Here is a 20,568-nt window from a genome sequence, read left to right on the forward strand (position 1 = left end):
GAGGAGTGCAAATGTCCCGATAGCTCTTTAACAACACGCCTGCCAAACTTCAGATTAACAACACTCTCTGCCAACAGGAGGGGAGGCCATTTGCTCCTTTTGTTATGGTTCTTAAGAAAAGCCCTGTGGTCCTGTGAGAGAGAGGAGCAGACACCAGTCCGTTTCTGCAGACTCAGATGATGTAATGAGCTCCCTGGACAATCGCCGCTGTGTTGGAGATTTGAATGGGAGCTCAATAAAAAGTTACTGGGCTATTTGGGGATTGAAGAGGCATTACAACATTGAGTATATTAAGAGTCAACTAGGAAGGCAAAATCTTGTGTCTGACTTTTTGGAATCGCATTTACTAAAAGGTCAAATGTTAGTTATTAGATTAGATTACAGAAATATGAGAAAGACCATTAAATAAACACATTAAGTCATCCTTCCCCTTTTATTTTGTTGAACCAGAGAAAATATTTTAAATTTAAACTAATGCACATACAGTCAAAGCAATGAAATGATTATCCTAAATATAGTGCCTCACATTGTTCCATTAACGTTTTTATAAACCCTTATTTAGTATTTTAAGTAAATAATTAGATTATCTTATCTAAATTAAGTGTTTTCTGTCAAATCAAAGTATTTCAAAGGGTAAACAATGACTTAAAGAAATGTTGAACCTAAATAAATATATTGAATGAAATAATCTAATAACGGAATATAATTTGGAAGACCTAACAAAACATTTTTTTAAGTAAATATTTCCCTTTTAAAGAATGTACTAGCTTAATGCTTATTTTCACTAAATGTCCACGCTTATAACAGCATATTTTGGAACGCTGGCAAAGCTTTTTAGTTAAAATTGATAATGCATTCCTCCAGTCTGCACATCGCTTCAGGTCACGGCCAAATGAACAACAAAACAGACTTCTCTTACCGCTACCATGGCAACCAGCACCAAGTCCACCATCATTTTAGGGTTTTCTTCTCATCATTTCTGTCAAAAAACATATGTTAAATTGAGATAACACATTTACCACATTGAGAGGGAAGCCCGAGGAATAAGAAGCACATTAACAAGAGAACAAATGATTCTTTAATTGCATGAAAACAAAATAGTAGTTACCCAGAAGGCTGGATAATGGAGGGAGACACTGAATTGAAGCATCCGGTTTGAACAAATGGTGTTGCTTTTTAGGATTTATGAGGAGACATTTTACACGGCCCATTGTTCATGAAGTGCCCGAAGCAGCTCGAGAACATTTAGAAACACAAAAATAAGCTCAGATCCGATTTAAGCTTGGCGTTAAAGGTTTAAAATTAAATAGCAGAAAAGCATTAGTCCTTTGTAATAGCTTTTTCTTGTGTTAGTTTGCTCAAAAATTCAGGGTGGTGTTACAAATTCAGCATGGGAAGAAAGAAAATGCACTTAAAATACCTCTGTTATTAACAAGATTTGTACAACTGCACAATTTTAATGTCATGTTGGTTAAACCTCAGACTGTTCAATTTGTTCTGAAACAAAAATCATTCCCTCTTTTCTTTCTCAGTTTCTTGTCAGACTACAACCCAAATTATAGTTGTATAAACGATAGAAAAACACTTTGAAACCGTGAGCATTTCAGTCACATTGATGAAAAATAATTATATTTTGAGTTTTTTCTCAGAGGAGGTGGATTCTCCTTCCTCCACGTGAGTTCGTTTCAAGTTGCTGTGCGTCTTTGAACGGGACAGTCCTGCATCTTCTTCTGAATCAGAGGACATTTGTGGGACAGTCCGGTGCTGTCCGTTCAGTCCAGGACTAAGCCTATTGGCCTGTGAGTTACTACTGCCCATATCCGAGTTGGGACAGTCTATTGCCCCCCGTAGTCCCCCCTCAGTCCTCAACTCTTCCTCTTGATTTGACCTGTCTCCTACTTCCTCTTGCTCCAGACTCCCCTGGGACATGACTGGACTGGGACACACAAAATCCGAAGGGCTTAAACATTTCTCCTCTTCTTTCCCTGGTTTTACTTCCAAATTTTCCTCATTTGATGTAGAGGAGGACATGTCGTCGATAGAGATAGAGGGGTAGCTGCAGGAGTCTATGGCTGAAAACAGCGATTGTACAGATTCGGGCCGGTCTCCAACTCTAGATACAACGTTCATTCTTCGCCTCCGCATAACATTTCGCCTTCGGACAGCACTGCGGCGCTCCTCGTCGTCACTGCTCGAACTCGAAGTGGATGAAGAGGAAGAGGAGGCACCGGCAGGTAGAGACGGAGAGGTGGAAGGACTGGACAAAGTGGAGTTCTCTCTGGGACTGGGTGATCTGGGTCGGGGCATTGGGTCCAACCAAAACTCACTGGAATCGGAGTCTTCATTAACGAGAAACGATGACTGGGGTCTTTGAATCCTGCTGCGTTGTCTTTTCCGCTCCTCGCCTTCGCCATCAGACACATCCGGAGCAGCCAGTGAAGAAGACGAGGAGTTGTCCGAATCGCTGTTTTGGACCGTGGGAGGGGCAGGTGTGGCGGGTGTGGTCCTGGCAGAGCGGCGCCCCCTAGCGTGAAGCTGCATTATTGCCTCCTCGCTCAGGTCGCTGTCTGAGTCGGAGCTCCAGCCCTCGATCTCTCTTCGCACCAGAGAGTCAAAGAAGGCCATCATGCGGGGGTCCTCCTGGATGGACTGGGACACGTAGTCGTGGGACAGACCGCTGCCGCTGTTGAGCACCAGGCTGATGTACTCTTCGTGGGTGTACAGGCTGCGGGACGAGTCCTCCACACGCCCCTCTAGGTCGCCCAGACTGTCGGGCTGCTGGTACGGACTCCACAACTACAACACACAGGGGAAGAGACAAAGATTAAATACCTGTATATAACCACATTTATTTTAGGAGAATGAACAGAACAGGGTTAGTAAATTATTGTCTTTCATTTTGTCAAACTTGAAAGTGAAAATTAGGGCTCCAAGCTGTAAAGCAATCGAATCGACAGTGCAACTTGGATGGCTGCAATTAGCACATCACAAGATTGGAAATATTTCAGTAATATTTGTCCTTTGCAAACAACAACTTATCCTGTCTTATCTTATTACCTTATCTTAAAGCTGCCAACCCTGTAGTTTAAACCTCTACATAAACACTCTGGAATGCATGGGATTAGGTGTAATAGTTCAGCAGTAAACTTTGAATAAAATCCTACAATCAAAATATAAATCACAAATCGAATCGGAATTTGCAGATATATTGGAATTAGATGCTTTTCCCAGTTTGTTCAGTGTAAATCTGTTATGTTCAACAAGGGTAAATATTATATTATACATTTTATACAACAGAAGTAAGCACACTGAGCAATGCCCACTTCCATAGCCGTATTTTAGTTTTATGTTCATCAGCACAGGGCCCTTAAATGTGTTTTATTTGACTCATTCAGAACAACATAAGAAGAGGGCGAAAGAAAGAAGGAGCATAACAAAAGGGAGTATGGGAAAAGGCCCATGGTTTGATAGCATCTGTGGCATATATCATCTTTCACTACATACAGAAAAACGCACAGAGGAGTGCTACTGCTACCGAGAGACTACTACACACTGATGACGGCCATCTTTGTCCAGAAGGATTTTAAATTATGAGCAGATTGTCTCTTATTCTACCAACAAGGACACAATGTTGACAATGTGCTTTATACCAACACCTAAAGCCTGTCAACCTACAATAAAAACATAATCTATCATGAAAATATACACAATAACATCCAAAGATCTATAACAGTACATATTATAATTTAGGTTTAGGTTGAGTCCTGGTCTGGGCACCATCTTGTGATAGAATAGACCACTGCCAAGGCACTAGTTTCTCTGCATTTTCTACATTCTATGCAATTGTGTGCATTGTACATAAAAAGTACAGTACTGCTAATCTAGCATCAGCATCCATGTACGGTAGCATTATAGTGCGGCCTACATTGTGCCCATATAAAACACCAGGCTTTGATAGTAGAGTATAAAGATCCACAGGTGGAGTTTGAATGAGACATAAGGGACTTCAGATCAGCGACTGCAGGCCGTTCTGTTCTTCAGGTCAGAGCTGCGGAACAGTGAATCATCTTGGTCCAGACAAAAGTAGGAACACATCTGTCGAGGGAACTGTATTCATACTTTATACATTCAAAAGACCTAAAGCAATGTCAGTGCTTCAGCTAAGGTCTTTAGTCATTTCAGGTTACCAGGAAACGAATGTGTCAAAACACAACCTTATTACAGATGCGTCACTGTATATTAATCATGATCACATTATTGACGCATAACAAGTCCTGAATCTGAATTGACACAGACACTGGTATTCTATGATCTAATTTTAGTCAAACCTTTTCATGTCAAGGTTTTTTGATTCAGTTGTGTTTTGTTAAGTCCACATTTTGGCAAGAGTACCGCATAAATACATCCTCACTCTTTTACATGATGTGGCTTTTTTTAGAGATCATTTTCAATCAGTAAAGAAAAGCATATTTGACAGAAGAATTCAAAATAGCTGTATTCTTATTGTGCCATTAAAACTTTTTGATTACCTACCTATCTGGCATTTGTTGAATTACCTGTGATGTCAACTATACTATCCTCCCACCAGAAAGTTACAGGTGGTATAGTTTCAACACCCAAGAGCCAGGAAGTGCACTGTTAACATATTGGTTGCTGTTAGCGTTGCTGTGACTGCAAAATGCTGCTCTGATCTCTGAAACTTGTGAAACCCGTTTGTAAGTTCATTGCGGTGAATAAAAACAATGGTAGGAATGTGTCCGGAAAGTGTGGAATAACTTTGAACTAGACTCATTTTTCATTTTAAGATCGTAAAAATCAGGTGCACCAGCATTAAGAAAGAACTACAAAATTAAATTGACAAACCTTGATGACTTTCTCCACCCCCGAGGAGCAGATCATGTAGGTGTGAGGGTTAAAGCGGACCTGATTTACAATGGACCTGTGCCCCTTCAGTACCATGAACGCCCCATTCACCACACGCCCGGGACCACCTTAAAAGGAGAAGAGAAAAAAACAGATCTGGTCAAATTCTGTGAGCCATTAAGTCATAGAAGCCCATCAATGTCATGTTCCATATTAAAATAAACATACACGGCTGCAAAAACATGGTGACTATTACATGTGCTGCTGCTGAACAGATATACAGACAGTAGTAATGCAATGCTAACAGTATGCTGATGGCCTGACACTGGATATGTCCGGACCACATACTTTCTGAGTTGAGTAACGCCAGAGAAAATAAAATGCTTAAAAGTGTCGGGATTGGGATATACAGAGACAAATGGGTGCATATTTTTGGGTTGTGGGATTGTGCTCAGACAGACAGTGAGGGGAGGGAGGTTTGACATGCCAATAAATACTGCAAATCAAATCAAAGAGGTTGGAACAAAAGGCTGAATTCTGCGGCCAGTGGACACAAGTCTTCGAGTGGGGTCTGGTTTGCCTGGTCTCCCTGTGGTACTATGGGCTCTGACTGGTTCCCACAAAGCCTTTGAGAATTCACCAACATAACGTTCCTTTGAAAAACTACCAGCTTGTGCCTTGAGGGATGTGAGATGATTATTTACATTTATATTTATAACAATGTTTTATTTTATCTCAACACTTGCAACCCATAGCTTTATACTTCCTTAAAGGCCAAAGTCAGAGTTTACACAGAGTCAGGTTTATGGAGAAAGGACACATGATTTTTGATTGGTCTATTTTTGGGGATTTACTGTGGCCTTAAAAGTTTAAAAAAGAGAAATACTATTTGCCTTTTTTTCAAAGTTCAGATTCACTGTAAAGGAGACATATGCAACAGATGCATTAGGGTTTCTGTGAGTGATAATCAGTATCAGATCATCAGATGATCAGTACTACCTATTGTCATATAATTGACACTACACAATTTTTATCAAGCACCCATTGCCTAATTTCATAGGTAAGAAAATGTCTCAATCAATTATTGGAACAAAAACGACTAAAACAATCCTAGATTAAAATGTAGACCACGTAGAATTGACATTTATAATATCAGTGATTAAGAATAATACTGGTTCCCTGTATTTGGAAACAGAAAGTTATAACCAAAAGAACTGAGGGCAAACCACAGTGTGTGCAAAGAAAAGTCCATCTTTCTTTCTGTGGTTGAACAGAGACGAGACAGGAGTTTGTTTGGCCTCCTCTGACGCCGCTCAAATTCTTAACCTTCAAAATATCAAGGCAACAATATTCTACTTTCTCTGTTGGACTGACTGGAGGCAAGATTAGAGCTGCATGAACTCAAATACAACAATGACATATGAGATGAATTTGGATTATTTGAGATTTATATTAGATTTCTAATTAAATCTTGAAATACAAAATCTAATTTAGTATTTGTGAAGCATATTGATTACACAAATGAAAACTGGGTTTGTAAGATAATATTATAGAATGTTACTCGCAGTCTTTGGTGTGCTACTAAAATGTAATTCTTAAAACAACTGAAACAGAACCTAACTACTGCATTGTACAACCGCAAGTTAATCTTTGTGAAGTCATTTCAGGTCTTCAGTTGTGTAGTTTAACAATTTTTATTCTTAAGCCAAAACTGTCGGGTAAATCATGCCTCATTCCTTCCTGAAACAACCACACATCTTTTTTTTGTTTTTCCAGAACATTCCAACAGTAGCTCACCTGCTTCCGGGTCTTTTGGGATCTTCCACATGTAGAGGTTAAAGTCGTCCGAGCCAGACAAGATGTACTGTGGAGGAAACAGAAAATACTACAAATGAAATGATCTGTCACACTGTATATCAGAGGTCAAACTAGAAACAAAAACTAGGGCTGCAGCGATTCATCAGAATAAGTGAATCTGGTTGACTATTAAAATAATAGTTATTGTATTTTCTGATGTTCATCAATGATACACTTTTTGTAATAAACATCTACAAGCCTTTCAACCTTTTATTCAACCTTTATTTGGTTAAAAAATGTTTTTCAGAAATGTCAAAATAGATAAAAGAAATAGGATAGAAAGCATTGTTTGCCTTGTCAACTAATTTTAAAAATATATTTTGTTGACCATCAGACTACTAAAATAATAGTTAGTTGGAGCCATACAGACATCTAAGCAGTGCTGGTATGTAGAGCAAAGGCAGTGGTTATCTCAGGGACAAGTTTCCTCTTGTTTGATTAAACGCTTTCTCGTCTCAGCATGGCATTTTGACCCTGACAGGCTCCTGTACTTCTGTTGCTACACTAGGCTAACATATGGTTCTACTTTCAGATGTCTTCGCAGGTACATTTTGACAGGAAAAATTGACCTGAGGCAAACATGTGTTAAACTTGGGCAATGACTTCCTACATTCATACATGTGCGGGAAAAGAGGAATTACAATGATTATTTTAAAAGGTAAATATCTTAACTAGATTTGTTTAAGGTAAAGTGTCTAAAATGTACTGTAACAAGTCTGTGCCCATCCCAAGTCTGGATAACTGAATGCAGAGTCATTCATGTAAAACCAGTGGCAATTCAGTATACACACTGGGGGCGATAGGGGTTAAGTGTCTTGCCCAAGGACATAACAACAGCATTTCACTATGGGAGCTAGAGTCGCACTGCCAAACAGGGGGTCAGTGGATCTGAACGGCCAACCTGTGGATCAGTGGACGAAGTTGTGTCCCATACAGCAGCTGAGTGAGGTTAGATCTACTTGACAAAATACACAAATATTAAACGAAAATGTACCATACGTTTTTTCACTTCTTAAAAATTTCTAATCAATGACCAAAAAACCTTTAGTGTAGGTTGTTTTAGCTCAAAGTTTGCTCACCTAACTCCCATAAAAAACATACTTTTCAAAACACACATAGAATCTACTAGATGATTACATAGTGTTGCTTTAGCACAGTTTGACACTTGTACTGCACTGTTGGTCCAATTCCTGCCTGTCAAAGTTTGGATTACTTTTGTGGCATTTCTGAGACCACAGAACCAACAAACCCAAGTTTAGTTCAAATATGTTCCAGTCCTGAACGTGTATTTATTTTTCATTTAACATGCTTTAGAGCCGCTGCTTTAACCCTGGGCTTGAATGACCTTTTATAGACAGAACGTGTACAGAACAGAAAAGTGGAAGACTATACACAGTCGGGTTGTCAAAAATATCAAAAATCAGATACTAGTCGATACTACAACTAGGATCAAAACTAGATACTCATTTGAGAAGGTATCAATAAAAAAGTAACACTCACAGGACAAAAATTTACCTTTTCTGAATACCTTTAGAATGATCTTGAGCTGTATTAGAACAAGTATAAGACAAATAAACTAGTATACGCCCATGGACCACTATGAAACCTACCTATTGACTTTATTCCTCCCCGCCCACTTTTTCCTATAAATGTTACTTAACTGGAAGTGCTACCAAAGACTGTGCGGTTATATGGGAATACTGTTCATCTGAGAAAAGTAGGTTGATTTGCATAAAATTTAATGTTCATGTGACCAACAAGTCAACACTGTATCGATTCTCTGGGAGGCTTTAAAGCGTTTTTTTTTAGTCCGTATAGAACTTATCTGCTGTAAAGATCAACAGCCCTATAATAAAATCTGAATGATGATGGCGGAGCCTGGGGTAACTTCCAGAACAAAGTGAATAAGGCCAAATGGTAATATAAAAGAAAGTACTATGATTCAATGTTGAAAATTACATTCTTACTGTCTAAAGAGTATTTTTATTACCATCATGGTATCGATATCGGTATGAAGTTTATTCCTTAGTTTCAAAATCAAGTTTGAAAATGTTAGTATTTTGACACTGATACATAGATATGCAACCGTTTCTTATTGATTAAAACCATTATAATATCCATATATTTAAAAAAAACTTATTTAAAAACTACCACATTTTGACTTTAAATGTATGGCTATTCTACAATAAGCAAGATTTATGACAGAACTATACAATTAAATGTTATGTTGTATGTTAATGTTTTAATTTCCAACAGATAAGATTTAAATATCAGTTCATTGTTACCACTAGTGCGTTACTATTTAAAAAAATATTATTAAAACAAAATATATTAAAATAACTACAGAATACATTTGTTTAACTGGCCTGATTTAGTTTTCCATTTTATTACTTCATCCAATTAAAAGTAAATCTGCAGGGCGTTACCGTGGTTACAGTGAAAGTAGGTGTTGATGTCAAGTATCGTAAAACAATTATGAGCTCAAATCAGCCTAAGGACACAGCCGCAGAACACACCTGGACGCCCCTCCCACTTCACAGACACATGTCACTCAAAAATGTAGCACCCACCCCCTCTCTCCTCGCCATCCATTTTAAAGTAGTCATCAGTCGGCACGTTTGCTTTAGCACCACCCTGCCAAAATCCTCCCCTCCGTGTGGAGCAGGGTCTAAGCAGGACACAGAAGAGACTGGTTTGACCCCTGTCTGCAGTCTGTCTGAAGTGTCACTGTACAAACAAATGTGGAATGTGCCAGGGATCTAACAATGAATTAGAAATGGGTTAAAACAATGGGAAAGATTTATTCAGTGTAAATGTGTGAGTCATTAGTTTAGCCTCCACTATAATCAAATGGGTTTTAATATTCATGGGACTTACACAGACACAAATATGGGTCCAATTTTTTTTTTTTTTTTTTTTTTTAAGAAAAACATTTATTGGACCTCACTTGTGTCCACCACTGCCAAGTCCAGGAGCAGTCCAAGTTTTTCTCTGGTGAATCCATTAGAAGACTTTGTTTAGTTCTAGTTTAGTAACCCTTCTGTTCTTTTGTAATGCATTTTGACTTGTTTTAATCACTTACTCCAGATGCACTCCTCCAATGATAAGAATAATGATTATGCATGAGATTTATAGGGTGTCCACACTCCATGCTGGCCAGCTACTATTGTAGCCACAGCTGCCCTGGGGCACACTAACCTTTTTGACCTCAGGACCCGACTTTTTCTTTAAAAAGTAACCTGGATCTCATATTAAATTCTTCCGATTTTGTGGCCCTCAAGAGGGTGCTTGCAGCCATACTTTGGGCCCCAGGCCTATGGTTAAGAATCACTGGACTAATGGAAACAAGGCTGTGCCTTCTCCACCTCCAACAACCACACACACATCACACTCATACTGGTGGGGGGGAAAGTGTCTTGCCTTACGACACAACAACTGTTTCCACAAGAGCCACTGCTGCACCACTGTGGCACATGATATTATAACGAAAGCTATTAAACAAAGCTTCCAAACATGCGGTTTGCAAAGTTTCACAGTGGGACTAATGTCGCTATAAAATGTAATGATAATATGGGACAACATTTGTCTACTATCATATTATTGTAAAATAAAGACTGACAAGACATAAAAGTGCAAGATCATAGAGTAAATATCATTGCATGGTTTATGCTGTTCTATATTACCCATTGAAATGTGTATATTGTTTCTTCAAAATACAGTAGTTGGGAGATGGGTATTGCGGTTATTCGCTTGAAAACATGGCACAAATGAAGCACTAGTTCTGGGTTTGGAGAATCACTTTTCTACATCCCTCATGTCTTCTGTAATGTTTTGCCTAAATCAGATCCGACTAAGCTCCTCCGCTCCTGACACTGAGGCTAATGCTAACATAATAAACATGACTGCAGAGTGAAGTCATGTCTGAAGACCTACACGATGAGTCCACAGCTCCTGGACTCAAACCCCCTCAAAACCACACATTCACACAAGCCGATCCACATTCTGCATCCTTCTATTTTTACAGCTATCAAACACAGATGTTAGCCATAAATTTAGCAACCACAAGGTCAGAGGTGACTTTTTATTCAATTTCATACATGTCATACCATGTCCACCTAATGAATTATTGCCTACGGTAGTGCCTTTACATGCCAACACACACTCGCTATGCTTCCCCATTACAGCAGAATGTATAGTTCAACTTCTGACTAAGAGCTACAACATTAATCAGAAACTAATCTAAATCATAATTTGAAAAGACAGAAATAGCTAAGACTGCAGTTTTTGAAGTACCATAATTTCCCCCACAAACAACAAAATATCCTGTCTGATTATGCATAAAAACTGCAAATGCTGTAGTTTAGAGGTATACAAACATGTTCTGAAATCTGGTTGCTGTATTAGTTCATATTTCAGTTCTATCTTTTAATAGTTTAAATGCATTAAGCTACTGTTATGGTTTAATCCAAATTTAGTCAATATTTTAACAGTAAGACTACCTCTCTCGACAGTTTAGGGGCACTGACCTGGTCCTTGTCCCCAGCAAAACAACAGCTCTTCATGGTGCAGGAGTTGAAGTATCCCTGGTTGTCGAACTGGAAGCTGGGCAAGCGAGAGTGGAGCTCGTACAGGACCGGGGGCAGTCGGCGCCTCAGGGCCAGCAGCTGTGTCCCAGTGCTATTGAAGCGAACGCTCATGGCACTCTGCAGAGACATGCTGCCTCCGTAACGCAGGAGAGAGCTGGGAAAGAGGGGAGAGAGGAGGGAATGTGGTTACTTTGGGGAAATTAACTCCAATATTACTATCAATTGAAGATATTAAAACATGATTTATGGGTCAATATTTTAGGTCTCAGTTCATTGATAGTAATAATTAAGAGAAGTAATAACTCTGTAGTAGTTGTAGTAGAAATAAAAGTAGTAGTATTGACCTTATTACTCCCTGCCCACTTTTGCCTTGCAACACTGTTGAGTATGGTATAAAATAGATGATTTATATAAAATGTTCAATGTTCATAACCACCACCAAGTCAACAGTGCAACATATTTGCATCAAGATTGTCAGCTCCATGCAAAATGATACAACCCAGATGACAACAGCGGTGGCCAAGGCAACTTCTTATAATTAAAGGAGACAATGCAATAAAAGAGTACAATATACCTCACCTTCACCGCTTGGGGAATGCTGTAATATACAATTAATATTGCCAGTGTGTTTTCTTAAAGAAAGTAGTCAATATTTAATCTGAGGGAAACTAAACAATTAAGTGTTTGTAAGGTATAGCTCACATTCTCTCATTCAGTAAATCTTAGTTGATCTGTGCACAGAGCTCCACAGTGGAAAGAGCTGATTGCTTTTATTGGAAAAGGAGTATTTTGTGTTTGCTCATAAACTCCAGTAAACACACTGACTGCAGTATTCAGAGCCATTAGATCTCTGTGATAACGATGGCGGAGGAGGTTTTCATGATACTGGCACTGGGCCAGGGAGGAACTGCTACAGATTCAACAGTCCACGAGCTCCATCTAGTGGCAACAAGTAGAAATACAAGTGTTCTGTGCAATTACACTTTTTAGGGTTTGTATTCTTCCTACAATCATTATCCACCACTCAATATACTTACTTAATTGGTATATACAGTTTAAATTTAGAGTAGCAATGTTTATTAGTATTTCTGTTGTAATTTCTGGGTAAGTACCTGTCAAATACTTGAGTTATCAATAAAGCAATACTGGTCCCCACTTAAGGTAATAAAAACAAATATTTGCCCAAACTAAAATAACATGACTACTTTTAATTGTAATACATTTGCATATTTTTTCCCTGCTACACCTTTCTTAGTGTTATGATATAAAGTGTTACCTGCGAGGCTTGCGGATGTCCCACAGACCCACACCCTCTTTGGAGTTGGCGGTCGCCAGAAGTCGAGGCTCAACCGGGTTAAACATGACACTGTGAAATGCAGAGGGGTAGCTGGCCAGGCAAAATGGCTCTGAAAAGAAAAGAGTGAAAAATGAAATGAAGAAACAAGTGAAGAAATAAGCATGCATTGCAAAAGTAAAAGTAGAAAATGCTTTAAGCTTTAAGTTTTGTTTCCATAAGCTAATTCAAAACATTTCATAAATCATTAGAGGAAGCTCTAACATATGCACATTCTTAGATTCAAACTACAACCTGAGTGCAGTAACAAAATGTTAAAAGCTTGTGAGCTGATGCAAATAACATATTGCTAAAGGTATAATTAGGTCATTGCTGGCCTGGTCACACAGATGGTCAGAAATAGAAAAAGATGACGCTAGACCAAGTGACCAATGCTACAAGACCAGTCATGCAGAACTGCATATCTGTTTTAGTCAAATACACTTCACCAGAAAAAGTAGTAAAATATTTATTGCTTTCTTCGGCATAGTCATCTGAATTTTAAAAATGTAATAGTAAATGATGCACTATGTAACTTCAATAACTTCTACTGAAGAGCTCGTCTCCATGTTATTGTTATGAAAGAATGTTCCAGAGAATGGCATTAAATGTCTCTTCACCATGGAGAAAAGTAGGCGTCTCCATGAAGAGCACATGTTTGTCCAAGGTATTTCTGAACAACAGAAACCTCTGTAATTGTATGCAAGACATGTTTACTGCCTTACTGCAGTGTATTCCAGGCAGAGCAATAACTTTTCCATGGAGACAAGCAGGTAACGAACCCCCACTAGTAAAGTGACATAGTTCAGTAAACTATTTTACAAGATTGTTCTGTGAGTTCAGTATTAATTGTAGTGTTGACTGACCATGGCTTCTACCCCTGCTACCATGAATACTACTCTCTACCACTCTTGTTCAACAACATCTGCTCTTTCTTTAGTTTGACATACCTCCATGTGGCGGCTCACGAGTGTCCCAGATCAGCACACGGCCGTCATCAGAGGAACTGGCAAAAACATTGTCATTGACTGGACTGACTGAGAGGCTGTACACTGCATCAATGTGGAGGAATACGTTCAGAGTCTCCCTTCTGCAAAACAATAGATGAAAAGTTACTTGGTGTACTGGCTTACCTGAAAGCCTATTTCAGCATTTGCACTGGGACTTCTCATAGGAGGATAAAAGTGCAGACCACAGTGTTTTTTTCCTTAGGGTTGTTGCTTATTTTGGCTACAAAAATCTATATCAGCTGTACAAGTTAAAACCCAAAAAGACATGTTTAAAAAAATGTAGCTTCTATTGAATGGTGCCTCTTTAATTTCTTACCTTTCCACATCATGAAGAATCACTTGTTCATCATTTCCTGCAAGACAAACACACAAACTTGTTATTAGCTCAACTTAAATATTTTAATCATTATCAAATATGTAATATTTATAATAATTGTAGTTTTGTGTTCCACATTTGTCCATACCTCCAGAGAAGACTTTCTTGTTGGTGCTGTCAAAAGCCAGGCAGAAGATGTTGGAGAGGTGCTCTCCCTTCAGTTTCACAGGTTTGGACCGAGAGTGGATGGCTTTCTCCATGTGCCACAGGAGCACTCGCCGGTCATCTCCTCCTGCAGATCAGGGCAGACAAAGGAAATCATTTATAATCATGTATTATAAAACTGAGTTTACAGTGCCATAACAGAGACTGGCACCATTTCACACTAAGTGTTACTACATTTCTGTTGATTGCAATTGTTTGGACAAATATTAGGCATTAGTATGCATTCTGTGCTGTAAGCTTGGGTTTAACCCACATTATTTGTTGTTTTGAATCATGTGCGCTGTTGCAGAGGGCAGCCATGACAGTGTTGTGAAATGCCAATAGTGCTGTTGGAGTGACAGATCAGGCTGGCCCATGGGCAGTTGTTTGTGTTGGGCTTAGTTAGCTTATCTGGCTATTAGCTCGCACGGCTAAGCTATTTAGCATGTGCTAGTTTTGATAGGTTTCAGCTGATTGCCACCTAGCCATAGTTAGCATGCTAACAAACTAGTGCAAGGGGATTTGTCAACTTACCAGAGACCAGCCATTCTCCGCCGTTGTTGGAAAACTCAATGGCGTTGACACAGCCGAAGTGTCCGAGCATATCCTTCTTGTAGAGGCTGGTGCAGCCTGCCAGCCGGAGCCGCTGGAATTCCTCCTTCATGAGCGGCTGCCCGGTGAGCTCTCTGCGGGACAGAAAGCCCACGGAGGAGCGCATGCCGCAGCCCCGGAGCTCCTTCATTTTCCACATGCACAAACACGGCCTCTAGGCTTTGTCCTCGCCGCGGCTCATCGCCTTGTTCCGTGTGGACGCCTGTAGTGGAGGTGGCAGTGGGCTGGCACAGCTCGGCTGGGCTACATTCTGGAGGGCAGCCCCGTGTCTCGTCCTGCCGCTGTGTGTGCGCTGTTTTCGGCTGTGGCCCCCTTGTGTTTGTGCTGAGTCCCGGAGCAGCGGCTTCCTGCTCGGGCTCAGGACCTCTCTCCTCCCCCTGCTGTCACTCAGCATCCACTCATCATCACTACTGAACCACTTTACGACGGGCAAACTTACATAATACTCTGACCTCAGGCTGAACAGCCCTTTGTGTGTGTGTGTGTGTGTATGTCAGAGAATATTTTTAATATTAGTTTGAGTTACAACATTACAACAGCGTTAACACTGCAGTGACACTCTGGAAGAGCAGGGGAGTTTGGAGCTAATTTGTAGTAATTTTGTAAAGAGAATGGGCTCATAAAACTTCCAAAGACAATAGGCTACATCATTTTGAACACTTTATTCACTGTGTGTCAGCCAGTCCCGTAGGTGGCAGCGTTTTATTCAGATAAACGGTAGTTGCATAACAAATGGTACATTCCACCCAGTTTACACATCTACATTGTTCTTTAAAGCAGATCTATTACGCAAGATCGATTTTTAACCAAGATTTTAACGATTCTCTATTGTTTTCCACTCACCATTTACTCATCCGGAGTCGTATTTGGAGTGATTCGTGTTTATTCGATCAATCTTTAACCGTTTATTTTCTAGACGCCATATTGTCGATCAATCAGCCGTTTCTCCGCCACCGACACCGACACACACCCTCAGCTCTGAACCACGACGCTCTCCTGCTCTAGCGACAACTTAAGAGGATATATATGTTTCCTTTTGTGTGAGCCATTACTTTAACATGTCTGGATCGTGGAGAAAGTGTTTTTTTGGCTGCCAGGGAAAGGCTGTTCTGTACACGTTTCCTAAAGAGGAGGACACTCGAGGGAAGTGGTCAGAGTTCGTGTTTGGGGACCAACCGTTCAAAAAAAACTCTTTTGTTTGTGCTCGACACTTCACCGATGACTGCTTCATAAATAAAGATTTGGTGGAAACTGGAAAAGTCGGACGTTTAACTCTAAGACATGGAGCAGTCCCAACAATAAAATTTGTGTCTCCTCCGGACTGTAAACCCATTCTTCCATCAGTAAGTCAAACTAACAGTTAATCGACATATTTTAAGCAATTTTAAATATAGTAATATAGCTAATGTAGTGCCCTGCTATGATTATAATATCAGCCATAAATGGAAGGAATGTTGTATTTATATATCCCATATTTTAAAACTTTTTGATGTGTAATTTAAATATTGTATTATGTGTTGTTGAAATCATGGATATTAATATATAGTCTCTTATTCTCTGCTCACAGTACAGCAAACACACTCACAAACATCCACAGCGCCCCCTCCTGACACAACAGGGGTACAACAGGAACAAGTAAACACTAGCTATTATAGTACAGTATGTTTGTGTCACAGAAATGTTATTTAATTTATGACAAGAAACATAAATGTGGCTGGCTCACTCACTGATGATAGCAAACGTGTGAATTGTGCTCTTGCCTGTGTAATCCCTCAGTCGTCCAGGTTTGGTCCATAGCAAAAGACGAAGTTTAAATATGTCACAAATTGTTATAGGAGTGAAGATGTTTCCCTGCTCATCCAAGCAGGGAAACGCTCATTCAGTTCTGACTTCAGTTATGATTTCATCCTCAGACCCAAAGCGGACAAAAAGAACAATAGGAGGGTCATTAAGGGTTGAATAGGGTCGTTACTGGAGACAATTGATGTTTTTTGTTTCAGTGTAGTTAGGCCCTCTCTTCAGATAGATGTAAGGCAGTGTCCACCAGAACTGAAGAAGCAGCTTGAATGAACAGCAAAATGTCTTCACTCCTACAACGATTTGTCCAGTTGTCAGATTTAAACTGCATCTTTTGCTATGATTTATTCTCTTGTGACCTTACAACCTTCCTTTCTACCTTTGTTATGATAATTTACCTGTCTTTTGTTTTGTTCAGTGCTCATCTGAAAAATCTCCTAGTGTCAAAACTAAGAGATCGGTGGCCACACAATTATCTTTGGGGACATTACAGTTTCACAGGAGTAAAGGTATGTATTTTTCATTTTCAGATTGTTTCACCTTTTATGCCACTAAAGTATGAATGACTATTTGAACACAGGTGTCCAAGTCACTGCCAGTACATTTAGCAGAGGTACAAACACTGAGCAGCCATGGGATCCACTGTCCTCAACCACCGTAAAACCAGCCATCTTGTTTGGTAAAAGACCAGCAAAAAGGCCTCGTGTGGAGGTGAAGGAGGAAGAAGAGGAGGAGGGCATTCCATTCTCTATCCCATTAACACAGGAGTCCACATATGAACCAGGCATCTCTATGACTGATGTATCTGATATGAGGTAAAGTTTAATTTTTATTCATATAAAAAGATTATTCTGACCAGTCTGTTATTCAAATGTTTTTATTTTGTATTTTGGACAGTGAGTCGGACTCCTCATTATATTGTATGGATGCCAAGTACATTGTTTTTGAGAGCTGTCTTCGGGAGCTCTTTGACAAATGCCCCATCTGCACTAAACAGTGTGTTGTTCTGCAAAGGAGGTGTGGTACATTTGTTGCCTTTGTCCAACAATGTCCACACTGTTCATACAGTCGGAGTTGGCAGAGCCAGCCCATGAAGAACAGCACCCCCCTGGGGAATCTGCAGCTGTCAGCAGCGGTGTACTTCAGTGGTGGATCGTTTGTGCAAATGTCAAAGGTATCTAAATAATGAAGATCATAGGTGGCGTTGAATGCAGATTATTTTTGCTAATATTTACCTTTTTAATCAGATTTGCCAGTCCATGAATCTGAAGGTGCACCAATATGACAGCTTTCGCCGACATGCACGCACCTATTTGGAACCTGCCATTTATCACAAGTGGAAAGTGGACCAAGAAAAACTCTTTGTGGAAATGCAAGCAAAGGAAAAAGTTGCTGTGTGTGGAGATATGAGGGTAGATTCACCAGGTAATACTTCCCCTCCAAAACAATAGCTCATCTAGCATATCCTGTATGTCCATATCCTAATTTTTCTGTCCAGGGCACTCGGCTAAGTTTGGCACATACACACTTATGGAACTGGGAACCAACAAGATTCTTGATCTTCAACTTGTTCAGGTAATATTTGAAATATATATTTTAATTTATACATGTCAATAATCTCGCCTCCTACATAAGTGTTGAACTTGAACATAAGTGTTGAATTTATCTAGGAGTCCTGACCAACTCTGAAAAGTATGCTCTCTGACTCATGCTTGAAAATCCTTTTTTTCCGTTTTTTTTTTTTCTTTAGAGCAGTGAAGTTGGTGGCAGTTTCTGTATGGAAAAAGAAGGACTGAAAAGATGTCTTGATCATTTGGAGTCAAACTTAATAAATTTGGACTACATAGTCACTGACAGACATTCACAAATTCAGAAATATCTGCAGGAGAGAGGAGTAACACAGTACCATGATGTTTGGCATCTTGTGAAAGGTACATAAAATCAACCTAAATTATGATATGTATTATTATAAATGATAGAATCCTAACATATTCTATTTGTAGGCCTATCCAAAAAGTTGGAAGCACTGGCCAAAAGCAAGGATTGCACTATAGTGAAAAAATGGTTGCCAGCAATCAAAAATCACATGTATTGGTCAGCTAGTACTTCCACAACAGGACCAGAAAAAGTTGCAAAGTGGAAGTCGCTGGTGAATCACATTCAAAATGTGCACACGCATGAAGACCCGCTTTTCCCAAAGTGTCTACATCCTGAGAGATTATCCAGGGACCCAAATAAGTGGTTCAAACCAGGTCAGTAGTTCATTGTAAAATACACTATAATAATACAATACATAATAATAGAGCACATCATTGTGCTACATACATATCTATTATTAATATTTTTTAACTTCTGTTTTTAGGCACCGTGGCTCTGTACAAAGTGGATAAAATGCTTTTAAATAAACGGGTCCTTCGTGATGTTGCAAAACTGAGCTCTATTCAGCAGACCTCATCCCTGGAGTCTTTTCACAGTGTGATTATAGAGTTCCTCCCTAAGAATGTTGCCTTCCCCTTTATTGGGAGGCTGTGCAGGTATGTCATCTTGATAAAAGATTGATTTTGATTGTTGCATCTATTTTCATTTGCAAATGTAAATATAATGTCTTTGTAGGCTCTATCTAGCAGCCATGCACTTTAATGAGAATGCAACACAAGAAGAGGCAACTTCTAAGGAAAAACAGGCCTCTGGAGTGGCTTTTCCAGAGTCATTAAGGGGACGACCTCCAGCTGGACCAGTAAAGACAGAAGACACATACGGTTTTGTCTTTTAATTGTTAATTTACAGAAACTAGGGTTGTTTTCACACTGCCACTAGTTAGATCAATGTAGAGCATTCGCTCTGAGAGCAGTGCGGTTGGGCCAGCGTGAACCCAACAGTCTGGACCCCATTAAACACCTGCTCCGAGTGCGCTAGGAACAGGTGTTCAAGGCAAGTGTGGTGTGAACACAGTCGACCTCAGGCCATCCTGCATAGTCCGTGGTGCAAGTAAAAGTGCTTGGAATTTGGCAAAAAAAAACAGCGGTCTCCTCCTGCCTCTGTCTGTGCAGGTGAGCCTGGGTTTGTTTGTGTGTCGTTCAAAAAGCTGTTTCTTCTCAGCGAGTACAGTCCTTACAGTGTATTTAGCCACAGATCAAAGAAAAGACCACCACGTGTAAGGGAAGCGAGCATGTTTCTTTACAAGCCCAAATAAGTTTGGCAATCAGCTGATGGCCTCTCACATGACTCATGATGCATGTTTGAGGTGAATGATGCAAGGAACATGTGAACAAGACTGACCTAAAAGTGAAGTAAACAGAACAAACTCTAGTGCACACTGGGGTTGGTCCACAGAGCTCTCTAATATGTGTGAAAATGACCTAAAACATTTATTTTCAAAAATTATGATTATTATAATTACTATTATTATCATTATTATTGTTATTATTACTACTACTACTACTACTACTACTACTACTACTACTACTACTGCACTGACTATTGAATAAAAAAAACATTAAACATTATTTTAACAGAATATGTCAGCGACCTGATGCAGCTGGTCTTCAGTGACCTTTTGGAAGACCCCGCTCCATTCGTAGAGCAGCTGAAGAGGGCACCTGTGCCGGAGGAATTAAGAGCACAGTTTGAGAGGCCACAGAAGGATGATCTTGTCGCTGTGCCACGTTTTAATCCAGGAGTGGCACAAAGTCTGCAGGCTGAAAGTCAACTTAGTGGCCATCAGGATCAGGAAATTCCTTGCGGATCCAGAGAACAGGAAACAATGTCTCTGTATATACTGCCATGAAAACTTCACATTGGTTTTACTTGATGATCATGTTATTTGTGTTCAATGAATGCAGGAAAATGTCAAATAAATGTATAAATGTGTGACTCATTAGTATATGTACATGCATGTAATATGACTGTACTAGTGTTTAAATGCCGAGTGTGGCACTGCTACATAACATTTTATGACATTTTACAGAATCCATAAATGTAATCACACTT

General features: G+C 39.6%; 2 protein-coding genes across 2 annotated transcripts; one reads left to right on the plus strand and one right to left on the minus strand.

Annotated features, from left to right (window-relative positions):
* Positions 1-1,055: 1,055 nt before the first annotated feature.
* On the minus strand, positions 1,056-14,920 carry dcaf5 (ddb1 and cul4 associated factor 5). The gene is made up of 9 exons (XM_033987720.2): positions 14,704-14,920; positions 14,114-14,257; positions 13,966-14,002; positions 13,590-13,729; positions 12,583-12,712; positions 11,247-11,460; positions 6,661-6,727; positions 4,864-4,991; positions 1,056-2,796 (listed from the first exon to the last, which is right to left on the minus strand). Exons 1-9 carry the CDS (start codon positions 14,918-14,920, stop codon positions 1,627-1,629), a joined length of 2,247 nt encoding a protein of 748 aa, XP_033843611.1. The 3' UTR covers positions 1,056-1,626.
* Positions 14,703-20,450, plus strand: LOC129457336 (uncharacterized). Its single transcript, XM_055231071.1, has 11 exons — positions 14,703-16,124; positions 16,997-17,087; positions 17,159-17,393; positions 17,476-17,752; positions 17,826-18,003; positions 18,077-18,153; positions 18,329-18,509; positions 18,582-18,830; positions 18,941-19,112; positions 19,192-19,337; positions 20,094-20,450. Exons 1-11 carry the CDS (start codon positions 15,840-15,842, stop codon positions 20,363-20,365), a joined length of 2,163 nt encoding a protein of 720 aa, XP_055087046.1. The 5' UTR covers positions 14,703-15,839; the 3' UTR covers positions 20,366-20,450.
* Positions 20,451-20,568: the final 118 nt, after the last annotated feature.

Source organism: Periophthalmus magnuspinnatus, chromosome 22 (genome assembly GCF_009829125.3).
Source record: "Periophthalmus magnuspinnatus isolate fPerMag1 chromosome 22, fPerMag1.2.pri, whole genome shotgun sequence".
Lineage (NCBI taxonomy): Eukaryota > Metazoa > Chordata > Actinopteri > Gobiiformes > Gobiidae > Periophthalmus > Periophthalmus magnuspinnatus.

Coding starts and splice junctions, on each gene's coding strand:
- dcaf5 (XM_033987720.2), bottom strand. CDS start 14,920: ATGTGGAAAATGAAGGAGCTCCGGGGCTGCGGCATGCGCTCCTCCGTG. Junction 14,258..14,703: donor CGGAGAATGGCTGGTCTCTG/GTAAGTTGACAA, acceptor CCTGATCTGCAG/GAGGAGATGACCGGCGAGTG. Junction 14,003..14,113: donor CAAGAAAGTCTTCTCTGGAG/GTATGGACAAAT, acceptor TTTGTCTTGCAG/GAAATGATGAACAAGTGATT.
- LOC129457336 (XM_055231071.1), top strand. CDS start 15,840: ATGTCTGGATCGTGGAGAAAGTGTTTTTTTGGCTGCCAGGGAAAGGCT. Junction 17,753..17,825: donor CGTTTGTGCAAATGTCAAAG/GTATCTAAATAA, acceptor CTTTTTAATCAG/ATTTGCCAGTCCATGAATCT. Junction 18,154..18,328: donor TTGATCTTCAACTTGTTCAG/GTAATATTTGAA, acceptor TTTTTTCTTTAG/AGCAGTGAAGTTGGTGGCAG.